We start from the raw sequence: 14,492 nt of genomic DNA on the forward strand, positions 1-14,492 counted from the left end.
TCGTCTTTTCATTGTCAAAACAATACACATGTTTTTTAGTGGTTTGAGAAGTAGAGATTATGGGAATCTGAGTTCTCAGTGCTTGTTAGTGGTCCAAAACTTGTAGGATTGCAATGTGTAGTTGAGTTTTCAATTGTGGTGGATATGGTCGGCGAAGGATTTCAGGTTCTGTGGAAGCTTTGGTCTACGAGGCAGTTTCCCGCCATGAGACGATGGCATATATATATTTTGGTTACTGGACCTGGAGAACATAATGCGCGAGAAGGGAGGGAACCGGTGTTTCTCATTTTCATTTCAAGTCCTTAAGATAATATTGAATGAATCAGGCAAAGTATTTCGGACAACTTCTGCTGAATTTTAAGCCGGTGACAAAAAGCGAAATTCAGTTTCGAAAGCCCAATCCCGTACCTACCCAAGAAATCGCAAAGCAATAGCCAACTACGAAGAGAAAGCAAAGCACAAACAATCCGATCTAAACAGCAACTACAAGTTGAACTACGGTCGCAGCAACAAACCAACCCAGGTACTTTAATTTAAGTTTGAATCATTTCATTTTTTGGTATAAATCCCATATCCCACCCAACATCGTCATTGACCGGTATAGAAAACACCCAGAGAAATTTCAGAGCCAGTAGCGAAGCGCACCCATTTACTCTTCGTCAACGACGGTGGTGTGGAGACCCTTGGGCTCCTTGACGTTCACGGCCTGGACGTAGGAGTAGAGCTTCTCCTTGGCGCCCTCCTCGTCGTTACGCTTGCGGGCGATGCGGACACGGAGACGGAAGGGAACGCCCTTGATGCCGGCTTCCCAGACCTTCTTGTTGAGCTGGGGGTCGAGGCGGACGTCGGTGGTGCCCTGGTGGGAGTGGCGTGTTAGTCGTTCTCCGGGTACAGTGAATGGTCTCTCGAAGGAGAGATGGGAAGATTGGGAGGGGACATACCATAGCACGAGTGGCGAAAGCGCGGATCTCCTTGATCGCGCGAGGAGCACGCTTCTTGAAGGAAACACCGTGCGTCTAATAAGTGAACAAAAAAAGAAGAATTAGTCTTCCGCCCGAATGCCATCTTTGAAATAAAGAGGAATGTGGTTTTTTTTTTCTGCTGCGATTGCGGCCATGAGGTGGACTTCATAAAACTAATTCATTTTCTTTTTTTTTTTTTTTTGTGGTTGTTCGACGATCCGTTCAAGATCCGGTGCCTTCTCGTGCCAATTTCTTGGGTTGAGACGATCCCGGTTTGAGATGGTCGCGGTGCGAATGCGATTTGTTTCAAGCGCAAGTGACGACTTCGAGCCTTTTTCAAGGATCTCTCCGGCTGGAGTGAAGTCGTTCGCATGTCGTTGTGTGTTTGTTTTGTTCTCCATCCATGCCTCACGGTTGTCCAACAAGGTATATTTCATCCTTATCTTCCGCAGTATCGCAGTTCGATCCATCGAGATTCGACCGCCAGAAGGTACAAAAACGAGAGGTGGTAACGGGTTCCAAGCTTCAACATACCCTCTTGTGCAGGTTGATGGTGTACTCGCGGGTCACCACGTCGGCGATGGCCGAACGCTGCTTCTTGCCGGTCTGGACGTTGGACATTTCTGCGACGGAGAAGGGAGAATGTTAGAGGCAGATTCGTCGCGGAGAGAAGATTCAGATGCTGGAACGGAAGATGATGCGCAAGTCACTCACTGAAGGGTGTTTGGGTGGTTGGCTGGAGTTGTCGACTGTCGAGGGAATGAAGAATTCGAGATGCCGCAATTTCGTGGTCGTCGAATTTCCAGTGCGGGCTCGCTTGTGTGCGGTCGCTTTGATTGGCTCGGTGCGTCATGTGCGCTTTACCCGTTTCGGAAGAGCATCGCTTCGCCCGCCCGGGCCGGGCTTCAGACCAGAGGCTCCTATGCTACCACATCGCAACAGAAAAGGTTCTCCTGAATTTGTCGACATCTAAGATTACTTGTACAGGCTATAGGGGTTTTTGTTAAAAAGATCTGAATCAATTTGTTGTCGAAATGACTTTGCAAAGTCCTTTTCCGAGCTAAACTTGTCCTATGTCCGTAATCCTGCGATTATTAGTGCTCATAGCTTTGCATAGAGAAGAGAATATAGACTTCGTGATGGAACTTCATCTCTGTACTCGCCGAAGGCATGAAGCTTGTGCTATGACTGAAGAAATCCCTTAGGGCATCTTTGAGACTGAGGTGAACTGACAAATAGTCTAGCATTGCACCGTTGCACGAGCCACTTCCCCACCGGATCTTCAGCCAAAACAGCCCTAACTTTCTTGTCAACTTTCGAGCAAAGAAGGTAGATAGCTCGTTTATTGTTAATCGGAATGATACTGAGACTACGGTGGTAGAAATTAATGCCTGCGTTGACATACGCCTTGCGTTCCAGATGTTAAACTATGTTGCAGCGCAAGGATGTCTACATATATATTTTGTCCATTCGTGATTTAGCTAGTTCTGCTCGGCGCTAACATCCGAGTAAAGATCAAACCGCCGTTGGGTATAGATCGGAATACCCTTTCGTGTGCTCTCAATAGTCTCATTATCCAGATCAGCATAAACAATGTTCTCAGACTCTTCCGTCTCCGACAGAATCTTCGCGCTAGGATCAACAACTAGACTATGTCCGTAGGCATGGTATGTTGCAGTCGTATCCCGCGCAGGGCTGCACAGAGCGACGTAGGTCTGGTTATCGACGGCACGAGCACGAGCTAGCAGCTGCCAGTGAAGCGGGCCGGTCGTCGTGTTGAAAGCACCAGGGTATACAAGAAGGAAGGCACCTTTCCGCGCGGCGATCAAGCCAGGTTCAGGGAAACGGATGTCATAACAGATGGCGAGACCGATCTTGCCGTAGTCGGGGAGGTCAACGATTGTCAACTGATTGCCTGGCGACAGGACCTCGCTCTCCTTAAACTTGATCTTCCCTGGAATGTCAATGTCGAACAGATGTGTTTTGCGATGTGTGCCGAGGAGGGCGCCCGTCGGTGAGAAGACAAGCGATGTGTTGAAGTATTTGTTCGATGTGGTCTCGAGCTCAGGGATACTGCCTCCAACTAGGTATGCTTTGGCTTCGGCGGCGAGGGCGGAGAGAGCGTGGTAGGATGGGGATTGTTCCTTTGTTGGCGGGGATGGAAGGAGGGTCTCGGCATATTTAGGGAAGTATTGGGTACCGTATGGAGAGTTGAAGCATTCGGGAAGGACGATGAGGGATGCGCCGGCTTTCGCAGCCTCGAGAACCTTCGTGCGGGCGTGGGCGAGATTGGCAGCCTTGTCCGCGCCTGCGCGCCCGCATCTTGATTAACTTGGGATTCGACAAATGACTTGGTAGTTGAGACTCACCTGACGCCAACTGCACCAATGCGAGCTTCAAGGGCTTCTTGAGGAAGGCAGTCATGTCGTCGGTTGTGGAAAACGAGAAACAATGGATGTTGTCATCTGAAGCAATAATGCGGGGAGCAGACCGAGTTGGAGACACAGACATAAATCACGTGATATATATAGTGCAAATGCACATCTGGGCCTGCTGGTGTGACCGTTTTGATTCAGATCATTAACCACACCCCGAACTCCAGACAAGGCGCTGGCCAAATGTCAAAAACTTTTACCCTCTGTGCCTCACTGCCTTCTGTGCTCGCTCAGCCACAAAAGGTTGACAGGGGGCGCATTGCTGTGCCTCGCGCCTGGGCCTACGCGCCATTCCTCACTGGCCAATAGCAGAAGGTGACAAGCCACGACACATCAAGATATCGACATGCGGTGTGCAATAGACAGCCCATTGTGCAGCCGAAATATGCCTTGGGCTTGAAGCGGAATACGGTGTGTCTACCTCAAGTTTGGCCCACGGTTGAACGGGCGCGCAACGCCGCCTGCTGGACGTCTTCATTACGCCACCAGCCGCTTGCCATTGGCCCCCCCTGTCCGGACGAGCGTGAGGTCTGGGGAAGCTGATTCCAGGAAAGGAAAAGCAGCAACACGCGGGACTTGAACCGCGATTACTTCCAGAAACCACCGTCGTTGGTGCATGAACTCGCCCTGGAGCCAGCGACAAAAATGATCTGTCGATTAATCGAAACGCGAGTGGCTGCGCCGGTCCTCCTATAGCTTCTCCCTTGGCGCTAGACGAACACTAAGTTCGGCTTCGCTGTGTGCTGGCACGAGTCCGAAGTACAGATCTTCCTGTCTTTGTGGATCTTCTCTAGGACAGAATGATCCTGTGTCTCACATGAATGATGAGGCTTTCATGGCGGATGTTATGCGTGTTCCTGACATCTGCTCAGCGAGACAAAGAAAGTCAAAGGACCCATCAGTGCTTGCACAAGCCTATTATGATATTCTTCACGGAAGCGGAAGCAAGGAATAGAGAAGACAGGTTTTGGGGTTATGAAGTGGCATCCTTCTCAAACAGATACAACTGTTGCCTAAGCCTCTGGTTGACTCTGTCCGGACCCTGTCCGCACTCATCAGAGCCTTCCCCCCCCCTACTAGTACGGAAGCTTTGTTATTCCCCTCGGGTCTGTTGGCGAAACCGGTGGGCGCCAGTCAGACCGATGCTGCATGGTTTGAATGATTTACATCTGTTAGCACCACGTTAATCTCCCTCTCTATTTCTCTTTTCTACTTCCCTCCTGTTAATTATTCTCTTCTGAAATGGACTAGGGGAAAGATTTGCCCATTTGCTTAACGGTCGCGGAGCACTTGGCTTGCAGCTGTCTGCAATTGGGAATTTCCGCTTCCTCCAGTCCCAGGCCCGTCATATCTTCCTCCGTTCGCCATCGCACCCCCCTCACTGCTCTGCCCCCCAACCTTCTCCCTCAAAGCCAAAACTGCTTATAAAAAGTGGAAGCTGGTGTTTGTCATGATGAACCGTATGTTGTATTGTTTCTAGTGGAGCCGAAGGGATCTGTGAAGGATGTCAATACTAACGTGAGAAGAGCAAACTGCAGGACTCCCGCAGGCCCAAATGCAGCCAGAGTGCCGGCATCCGTCACGCAGGCCGACGCACCTTCCTATTCTGCGAAGGTGCCCGCAAGCTATCCGGAGGAAACTCTCGCAGCTTTCTCTTTGGAAACTAAACCGAGTCGTCCGGGGTTGGTTATCTCGACATAATGTCGAGGCCAGCGTCGAGACACGTCACAGCCATAGGTCGACGGCATTAAGGAAGTCAAACTCGTTTTCGAACTCCAGGACTGGATCCTCCGCCAGCGATCGCTCGCGTTTAAAAGCGAAACTGAACCTGTCCGACGACGACGACGACGACGAGCCTCTTCTGGTGTCATCCAGCAGCCAGACTGTGCCTGTCCGTTCACAACAAACAACCCTCAGATCCAGACTATCAGATCCATCGACTTTGTCGCTCGGAGGCCTGAGCTACAACGGTGACTTCATTGGAGCGCTCGATATCCTCGTAAGGCTTCCTGGAGACAAGCCTCAACAATCTCAGCGGATGGTCGCCTCCCTCGACACTCAATGCGATGGTATCAACCTGATGAGAAGCCAGGTCTGGTTCGATCGAGTAAACCAAGATGGACGTGGAAATCTAGATCTGGCCGACGATGAGGTTGTCTCTCCCTTTGGGTCAGAGCATGAGCGTTCTCGTGTTATTGGTGTAGCAAGAGGTCTGGAATGGCATTTTAAGAACGGGGGCAAAACCTATAAGTCCGATTTTCATGTTATTAATATGAACGGGTTCGATGTTCTAATCGGCAACGATACCATCAAGCGGGAAAGGCTGCTCCAACCCGGGGCCGACTTGCAAGAGCATTTAGAGAAGGTCAGAGAGGAGACGGGATGATCCGCATCTGATAGGATATGAGCAACCACTGATCAACGTATCAAGTCATGACGAGCGCTGTATATAACGATATTCGCATTTGCATTGGGAAGGTACGGCGTGCATTGGATTGAGGTGAGAAAGAGACTCTCTTTCGGAAGGACTTGGATGGAAGTTGCAGGCTTATGGCGCCCACACTTCCTGAACGACTCACATGTTGTCATTTCAATGGTGTCTATAATAGGCGCCTAAACATGTAGTATTATTTGTTATCGTTGTCAGACTAGCTAGTTAGACCGAATTTTAGACTCCTTTTCTTTTTCTAGCCTCGGCCTGTCCAAGACACCGGGTGCGATCTCATCCCAGTCAGATGGGGGTTGTACGAGTTCTTGATTCCTCCGGGGTAAGTGAAAGGCCGTACATTGCATTAAGGACCTCGTCCAGCTGACTACCGGAGTCATTGACTAAGGCCTTTGGGTTGCAATCCTGACCGCTCTCCTCATCTCTCACCATTGACAGCGAGTCCACCACAACCGAAGCGACGGTGAGCATCGTGCTTCGCCCAGTGCTGTTCGTCGATAATGCAAAGATGCATCCAAACCGTCCTGTCAGGGCTGCAGTCCCCGGGGATAGGCTTGTCGACGACATGAACACGCATATTCCGACGATATGGTTGATCGCACTGGAGCCGACAACCTGAAGCAAACAATCTTTATCTGCATGCTACACACCATGATCTGTGTACGACAATTCCTTATGCGGCTCAACCAGATTTTACTACCCAACGTGCCCTCCGTGGTAGAGAGATGATGTCTATAAGATGCCTTGTTTGGCTAAAGGAGCTCCTCGTTAGACCCTACTATCGTTGCGAAATTGCCTTCAACAACAAGAAGCTAGCTGCAGTTCCAAGAACTCGAACATGGTACGCCTTCAAGGATACAATATCTTTACCTGGATACAGGAATACCTTCTGGAGTGGAACTTTCCAACGCACACTAACCCCAATATTTCATTAGGAAACAACTATCTCTACCCTCGTCAGTAACCCTACGGGGAATGGGGGCAACGCACCTCTCAGCGCCATGATTGACAAAACCATCGCGGAGCATATAATGACTCGACAACGATTCGATGAACTGAAGAACGAGTTTAACTGGCCTTCTGCTACACCAGGCCCGGACGAGATACTCTACGACTCTCGAGGGGTTACCTATACTGCACAAAACAAGGTCTCCCTTTTAATTAGGCCGCGACACGGACGCTGCTCAGAGAGATTCATGTTCTACCTTGTCAAAAGTGATAGTGCCCTCTTCACAGGTGGACATGACCTTGTTCTTGCGAGGAGCTGGCTAGGCAAGTTTCCACGCAATGGTCTCGATTCAAGTAGGGTGCATTCTGCAGCTCCGTCGGAGCTTCTGAAGGGCAAGAGTCGACAAGGTGGGCGTCTGCTCTTTTGCACATAACAGTCCTGTCACTATACAGAATGGACATTGCTCCCCACTGAAGACGATGGATACTAACGCATTGAGATCTGCAGAGAGGAAGGAATGGGACAAGACCGCCTCAGAGCACGACAAAGAGAATCAGGAACAAGCTGAAAGGAACGAAGCGGTTTGGGATGAGAAAATGAAGCAGATGAAGGAACATCAGGAGAAGAACAAGGGCAAGGGGCCCCTAAACGGGCAGTAGTGTCGTTGGCTCATGATCTACCAATACATATTGTTATTCAGCTTAAAAGGGCTTCTAGGCCAAGAGGTTTCAAGTTCACCAATCGTTTTGCATTCAGTCAATTCAATGATTCATGTACTGCATGATGGTGTCTAATTAATCCATCTATAAAGATTCAACACATACAACTGTATCCCTGATAGGCAAGAGCAGGGGACTGTAATCTCGGTCCGATTCGGGTCCCACGACATCTGACTTGTCCAGTCAAGTCCCACCTCGATGAGCGACTTATGCGCAAGCCTCATTGGCCGTATTGCTTTTCCTGCTCCTGCAGGCATCCCTTTCCCAGATCTCAGGATTCGAGTCGGTGCCGCTCTTCATAATAGCTGGCAGCCTCGTAACCCCCACGTCACCACTAGCCTTGGTGCTCCCATTGTTATATGCAACACGTATACGGCTCTACGAGGCATTCTATCAGTTATCAAATCTATCTCAATTCCAGCCTCCAAGAGGCTCTGCTATGTGAGCCTTCCCCCCGGAATCACGGAAAGCCTTTTCCGATTATTGATGATGATGGGTTTGTGCGAAGGGGCTCACCACAACCAATCGAGCCCTCGTTAATTGGAGAGCCTCACAATAGCCTCGTCTGTCAGATCTATGGGGCAAGGATATCTATGCAAACAAGTATACGAATGAGACAATAAAAGAGGTGGTTAACTGTCCTTTGTTTTCTTCATCTTTCAGCTACACTAACATGCGCAATTACACGGGAGTTCTAACCTACTCTCTGTGCGAGCTGCACCTCCAGATGCCTTTCCTTCAGTCCTGCAAAAGCGCCGCCTGCGGATTTGTCTCCTGCTGCGACCGGCAACCGGACGAAAAGTCCGATTCTCGGCCAAGATACCCAGCTAGTGATTTCTCCAATGCGGAACCTCCACCCTCGAAGCGCTCATTCAACCGATTGAGACCGTGGCCGCCAAAGAATACGCAACGGGTGCGGTGGAAGGGGGCCAGGGCCACCCACCAGAACCAGCAATTCGCAAACGAATCATACGATAGAGACAAGGCCTCGTCTGACCAGGCTATAGCAAAGAGAACATTCACCTACAATACGATACTCTATAAGCCCGCGGGCGGAGCCCAGGGACTTCTCTACCGGCGCCTTCGTCTCGACTTCCAAGTCGTTTTCAACGCCGTCTCCGACCAAATTCCCCCAGAGCTTAACCTGAACATCTCCCCGTACTACGGGCCAGATGTAAGGCTGCCCAATGGATACGTTGTGACGCCTGTGGGAGAACTCTGGGTGAAGTGGAAACTACTAGAGACCGAGCGGACGCATGAGACGCTGTTCTTGGTTATCAAGGATAGCACGTTTGATGTGCTTCTGGGACGGGCCTCGATTCAGGAATATAAGCTCTGGGAAGAGGATAAGGATATTTTGAAGAGATTGGAGTATCGGGACTAAATCTGCTGTTTGTGTTGTGTGCGGGTAACGTCAGAGAGAGCTGTTCTCGTGTATTATTATCTTTGGACCTGAGGATGTCTGGCAGACTGGGACCTGAGTAATGAATGTGTGCAGGACACTTATACTTGTAGTGCAAATGCTCTACTCTAATGGTATGGTACGTGAAGAGTCTGACCTTGAGGAGAAGAAACCTTCAGTTTAGCCCTAAGTGATCAGATCCCACCCAGATGAACCCATACAAAGCCCTACTTTGATAGACAAACCATAGAGATAGAAATAAACCAAGGAAATTTCCAACCCAAACTATCTACATTAAGAAATTCCCAGCCCAGAAAAGCAAGCACAGGACCTGTTCCCAAGCACAACGATCAGCCTTCAGCCCTTCCTTCCTCGCCCTCTCCTTTCAACCATACCACACCTCAATCTCCTAGCCCCATCTCTGCTTCGAGCCTAGAGCACCAGCAAATTAACGGGCCACAAGGCCATTCATTTCAAAGCAGCCCAAAAATCGCATCACCTCTACGTGCACGAACCCATAAGACACAGACCTATCAGAGCCGTTACACGACTGCAGCCGCAGGTGGCTTGGGTATGTTTGCGTCAAGTCGAGGCTCGAGCAAAGCACCGGCTACGGCCATGGCTATGCGCGAAAGCTACCTTACTGTGCTCTATCCAGTGCATGCGTTGCACCTATTATCCAATGGTTGTTAAATCTCCGTGTCGGGCTATGTGCGTTGGCCAGGGCTCTTGGTTGAGTTTGATTTTGATAGGAGGGGATAGAGGGGGGCGCGGTTGAGGCTCTAAATTTTGAGGGTTGTACAGGGGGGTGAGCGAGTGGTCGATGCAGGGTTTATCATGAAGATGGAATGTCAATCAGGTTGCAGGTGGTCTGTATGTGTGCCTTGTGCGATGAGATGGCTGGCATTTTTTTTACCTTGGCTGAGTTGAGTCGAGACTTGGAGTTGTTTGTGGTGGGAGATCGGATTGCTAGATGAGATGAGATGAGATGGGTATTTAAGAGAAGGTAGATTTATCCTGGACTTGAATATGGGGAAGAATCAAGCACAGAGTCTGCAGAGACATTAACGACTCTTTATTCCAGCAGGTATCTACTTTATGAACAATAACGGTGCGCCTCATACATATATACAAGCATCATGTCCTCCACTACTACCGTCCCCTTACACACCCTTCCTCCTTCTCAACCCCAGCAACAGCAAAACCAGCAGTCCCCTCAAAAACAACCTCTACAGCCCACCCTAGAAGGCTACGACACCCTCGCAGCCCTAATGACCAGCGACAAAGGCCTCTCTATATTTCGCTCCTTCAAGCGCCTAAACGCCAAGAACCTGCTATACCTACAAGCCGAGATCGCAGTCAAAGAGAAAGAGCTAAACGAGATTATCTTACGAGACCAGGAGGTTGAAAGAAAAGAGCTGGAACTAACAAAATCGCAGAATGGAGGCCATACCAATGGGTTCCTGAGCGGCAAGATGTCTTGCTCTGTCAGGATGTTAAAGGAGGGTATTGAGCAGGAGCAGTGGGCGAAATGGTTGGAGGTGAGGGAGTTGTTGGAGAGGTATAGTATGTTCTTCGTTCTTTTTCCTCTCCGTCTCAGACTTTCCTCTCTCTTGTCTATGGTCCTGTTTAAATCCATCTTTATATTCATATCGAATACTGATAATAATCTCCAGACAACACCCTAACATCGCAAGCGAACCTCCTCCGCCTCAAACCCCCGCACAGCAGAGACCTGAAAATCTTCCGCAGTTGGCTCAAGCGCAACGCATTCTGCTGCATGGCTGTAGAGCGGAATCAGTGGTTCGGGGCCAATGACGAGCACACGGGTGATCTGGTTACGCTCTCCGGGCGATATGAGAATGTGGATTCGCTCACGCGGTGGGTGTTTCGCGTTGCGATTCCGGTTTGGCATCGCCTTTTGGGCGGGGAGCGCGGGGGGTGTGGAAAGGTATGTTCCTTTCTCTTCTTCTTTTTGCTTTTCATGTCCAGTATTTCTTGATTTGTTTAGCTGATTTCGGGATTAATTGGGTTGGTAGCAGGCAGGTGATCTTGAAACCGGAACAGGAACAAGATATTACGATGACGAGAAGATTATTCGCGCGACGAGGGTGACGTCGATAATCACGTCGTCTGTTATCCCTGCTAGTTCGATGCTAGTACTCTATCTTGTGGATGATATGGTTTCGCGGCTGGTGATTATTATTTTCTATAATATTATATTTTCGATTGTTATTGGATTGTTGGCGAAGGCAAGACGCGTGGAGGTTTTTGCGGCAAGTACAGCGTACGTCCATATTTCTTCTTTTACTTGTTTAATCCAGGAACAATGTGCTAATTTGAGGGTAGGTTCGCTGCGGTGCAGGTTGCCTTTATTACGAATTTCCCGAGGGATTGAGTTTACTGGAAAGGGGCTCTTTAGGGCTAGGCGGGGATACGGGCTTCGCGTCTTGCAGTGGGGAATCAAGAAATGATTATTAGATTGGTTATGATATATCGCAAGCTGCTTTTGCACTCACTCCGTGTCTTCCTTACGCACTTTGACACCACTGGAAACATCGCCGCTCGAGGATCTGCTGTTGTCGGCGTCATCGTCATCATCATCTGCAGCCACGGCAAAGTAGTCGTCTCTGGTGGCTTGCAAGGCGTAAATAGAGTCATCATCTTCCCAGTCAGCCTGAGGCTCCCGCTTACGCTGACGTGTAGCGAACCACACCCAGCCGATCAATGCTAAGGCAACAATTGAAATGAAGCTGGCTGCCACAGAGATCAACGACCACCCGCGACCAGTGAGCAACAGTCCTGTGATGACGTTTGTCCAGCCGAGCAGGAGAAACCCTCGTCCGAGCCATATATGGCTGTATGAAGCCCATTGGCGCCGTTGTATCCGCACGAAAACAATATGATGGCGCCAGCCCAAAGTGATTTGTATAATACTTAAAACAGCGGCTGTAAGCCCGATGTAGTGGTGGAAAGAGTCGATTTTGTGCGCGCGGATAAGCCCAATGGCCATGCCGACTAGGAGGAAGGCTGAGGCAATAAGTTGCACTATCGAGTGGTACTTGAAGGCCTTTGGTGACCCTGATCGCATAGCGAATACACCAGCTGGATACAGTATCATGAAAGCGGCGCTCATGAGGAAGCCGTGGATGTGAACGACTGGATCCATCCAAGACCAACCGCCGGGTATGTCTGAGGCACCGAGCGCAGAGATGCCGGGTCGAATGGGAGGAACCGACGGCACGGTTGAGCCTCTGTCTACAGAGCGCGCCATGTCCACGTAGAAGCGGCCCCAGCCGCCGCTACTTGCGTGGTGTTCGTGCATCTTCAGATGCACGTCATCTGGGTACGAGTCAAACTCCTGCTTAGCGTTCCATGCCCAGATCCACGGCTGAGCTGTAGCATCTGCGGATACTAATGTGCCGGGCCACTTTTCGCAGGAATAGCAGACAAGGGCCACTTTTGCCATAGAGGCTTGGTCGCGCTTTCGATTGCTAAGTGGAAACCATTCAGCATGGAGGAGTTGAATATCTGCAGCTCCTGTATCGTTCGAGGAAAGGAGATGAGGCTGATGATGGCCGTCAATTGTTCGAATGCTCACGACTGGGGCTGTATGCTCGGAAGAAAATGGATTGCCGTAGATGATAAACATTAGCGATCCAGCCATCATCGATCCCGTTCCAACTGCCGTCCAGCCGAGTGCCGAGCTTCTAGTAACCTGCATGCTGGCATATAGGTCGTTGTCTCCCGAAGAAGCATTGTAATGAACGGTAATTCCCAGACAGAAATCGACCGTGGCTTCAGCGGTCCCATGGCCGAAACGGCAGTACTGCGCCGGCTCTCCCACAATCAAGTAGGCCAATACAAAGGCAATAAGGATGATATATAAACATGATATAGAGAATCGCATCCTGCCAATGCTTCTGCAAATTGAGATTCATGCAAGAATACCTCTGAAAAGGCACGCCCCAAGGAGTGATAAGCAGGGAGGGGAAATGCCCAAAAGGCAGCTCAATAAACTGAATAAGGTTGTACAAGTCACGTGGAGATTCATAATCATATTATGCTACTTGTTACATAAGCCACTGTGCACAAATTACTGAAGCACCCACAGAATCACTAAGTTCCTCTTCTTCCCTTGCAGGCAAGAGGGATGACTGCAGGTGGGAAGCGAGGGTTGTCGCTCAAAGGAGATATTCTGAACTCTGTCAAGGTACGAGAGAAAAATGCGCAGTGAGCAATATATAAAGACTTTCTGTTAAAATAAAAAGGTTCCATGACACCAGGATAGCTTCAGGTGTAGTTGGCAGTCGATCCCATTCAGGTTTAAGAATTGAGGTCTTGCTTCAGCTAGACTGTTCATGTAGTTCATATCACGTCACATAAAGGGCTACGTAATTCCTGATCGGCTCAATAACATGGGTAAGAACCGAGTCCACGAACTCGCTATTGTCAAGGTTGAAAGCAGGTCCGAGATCACCATCAATGCAATGTCGAATTGCCTCCGCAAACTCAGGCCCGAATTCTGTTTCGGCCTCTTCTCGCCACTTTTTCGCGGTACACAAGTCCGTGTATTCGTTCGGTTGGCCATTACTGACATATCTGGGCCGCAGCGGGTGCGCCTCGAGTTTAAAGCCAAACAACAGTTCAAGAAGGGTAACGCCGAGGCTGAACAGGCTGTCGCGAGCTTGTTGAAGGGCTTCTGCAGCAGTCAGAGGAGCTTTCTGCTCTGCCTGGGCGCCATATTCGCGGATGAAAAAGCCCTCTCTTAGATGGATCGGTTTTGCGCCAGCCGATCTTCTGATCATTATGTGCTGCATGCCCCAAGGGCCGTCAATCTAGGACTTTTGGCCTGTAAGTTCTGGAAGCGAATGTGCTAGCATATCGGCTAATCTGAGCCTCTCCGCTCTGGGAGGGAGAGGCTTTGAGCTGAAGGTGATATCGGCCAGGCTCGACAGTTCATACAAAACTATACCATTGCTTTCTTGGGAGATAATCAGACGCTCTTCTCCATCGATCGGCAAATATCCCAAAACAGCCTCGGCACAGTTGGAGCCAAGTTTGGTGCAAAGATCTTTTATCAAGCGATTGTTGTCCAAATCCGAAAGACCCGGACTTGAGCTGGATGTTTGCGGAATTATGAGGCTGGCTCCTTTTTTCTCAGGTCCTGTCGGTTGCCCAGGAGCTTGATTATTGGCCCGTGCCTTCAGATTAATCACTTTCCTAAACGAGCCCTTCACTGCCTTTTTGACAACATGCTGCTTCCTGGCTCCATTGAGCTGGCTTGAAAGCAGTGGAAGGTCTGTCTCAGCTTTCAATGTTTCAACTTGAGGCTGAATTCGGCAGATCATGAGGGGTGCTTCCCGTAAAAGAAGCCTGTGGGGGGTTGTTTCCGAAAGAATCCTGTCTTCTTTTCTGGAGAGAGAGATTTCCACTCTATGAACATGGGGTTGACCGCATCGCAATGTTCGGGATAGTACGCAGTATACTGCCTTTGCATGTTTTCATCGGCTCTCTAAGACCTTGAGACTTCTCGATTTGGATTTGACATTTGGCAAACTTCTGCTGTAACTTGAGTG

The 14,492-nt window shown here is 49.7% G+C and overlaps 7 protein-coding genes across 7 annotated transcripts; 4 read left to right on the forward strand and 3 right to left on the reverse strand.

Annotated features, from left to right (window-relative positions):
• Positions 1–649: 649 nt before the first annotated feature.
• Positions 650–3,386, reverse strand: BJY04DRAFT_209048 (carbon-nitrogen hydrolase; the record flags this gene model as incomplete). Its single annotated transcript, XM_073714077.1, has 5 exons — positions 650–856; positions 942–1,016; positions 1,497–1,568; positions 2,465–3,270; positions 3,332–3,386. The coding sequence occupies 5 exons, from the start codon at positions 3,384–3,386 to the stop codon at positions 650–652; spliced, it is 1,215 nt and encodes a 404-aa protein (XP_073568538.1).
• A 1,462-nt stretch (positions 3,387–4,848) lies between these two features.
• Positions 4,849–6,073, forward strand: BJY04DRAFT_194982 (retropepsin-like aspartic protease). The gene has a single exon (XM_073712142.1). The coding sequence runs from the start codon at positions 4,953–4,955 to the stop codon at positions 5,781–5,783; it is 831 nt and encodes a 276-aa protein (XP_073568539.1). The 5' UTR covers positions 4,849–4,952; the 3' UTR covers positions 5,784–6,073.
• Positions 6,074–6,097: 24 nt separating this feature from the next.
• BJY04DRAFT_194988 (uncharacterized protein) lies at positions 6,098–7,573 on the forward strand. The gene is made up of 3 exons (XM_073712143.1): positions 6,098–6,165; positions 6,220–6,684; positions 6,779–7,573. The coding sequence occupies exons 2-3, from the start codon at positions 6,682–6,684 to the stop codon at positions 7,223–7,225; spliced, it is 450 nt and encodes a 149-aa protein (XP_073568540.1). The 5' UTR covers positions 6,098–6,165; positions 6,220–6,681; the 3' UTR covers positions 7,226–7,573.
• A 611-nt stretch (positions 7,574–8,184) lies between these two features.
• On the forward strand, positions 8,185–8,895 carry BJY04DRAFT_220794 (uncharacterized protein; the record flags this gene model as incomplete). Its single annotated transcript, XM_073716963.1, has 1 exon — positions 8,185–8,895. One exon carries the CDS (start codon positions 8,185–8,187, stop codon positions 8,893–8,895), a length of 711 nt encoding a protein of 236 aa, XP_073568541.1.
• Positions 8,896–10,052: 1,157 nt separating this feature from the next.
• Positions 10,053–11,311, forward strand: BJY04DRAFT_220795 (uncharacterized protein; the record flags this gene model as incomplete). The annotated part of the gene is made up of 4 exons (XM_073716964.1): positions 10,053–10,479; positions 10,590–10,864; positions 10,953–11,200; positions 11,263–11,311. 4 exons carry the CDS (start codon positions 10,053–10,055, stop codon positions 11,309–11,311), a joined length of 999 nt encoding a protein of 332 aa, XP_073568542.1.
• A 117-nt stretch (positions 11,312–11,428) lies between these two features.
• BJY04DRAFT_229627 (cytochrome and DOMON domain-containing protein) lies at positions 11,429–12,879 on the reverse strand (the record flags this gene model as incomplete). The annotated part of the gene is made up of 1 exon (XM_073719106.1): positions 11,429–12,879. The coding sequence occupies exon 1, from the start codon at positions 12,821–12,823 to the stop codon at positions 11,429–11,431; it is 1,395 nt and encodes a 464-aa protein (XP_073568543.1). The 5' UTR covers positions 12,824–12,879.
• A 407-nt stretch (positions 12,880–13,286) lies between these two features.
• BJY04DRAFT_220797 (uncharacterized protein) lies at positions 13,287–13,721 on the reverse strand (the record flags this gene model as incomplete). Its single annotated transcript, XM_073716965.1, has 1 exon — positions 13,287–13,721. One exon carries the CDS (start codon positions 13,719–13,721, stop codon positions 13,287–13,289), a length of 435 nt encoding a protein of 144 aa, XP_073568544.1.
• Between the last annotated feature and the right edge of the window lie 771 nt (positions 13,722–14,492).

The sequence above is a fragment of the Aspergillus karnatakaensis genome (genome assembly GCF_047715665.1).
Source record: "Aspergillus karnatakaensis strain CBS 102800 unplaced genomic scaffold BJY04scaffold_43, whole genome shotgun sequence".
NCBI lineage: Eukaryota > Fungi > Ascomycota > Eurotiomycetes > Eurotiales > Aspergillaceae > Aspergillus > Aspergillus karnatakaensis.

Coding starts and splice junctions, on each gene's coding strand:
- BJY04DRAFT_194982 (XM_073712142.1), top strand. CDS start 4,953: ATGCAGCCAGAGTGCCGGCATCCGTCACGCAGGCCGACGCACCTTCCT.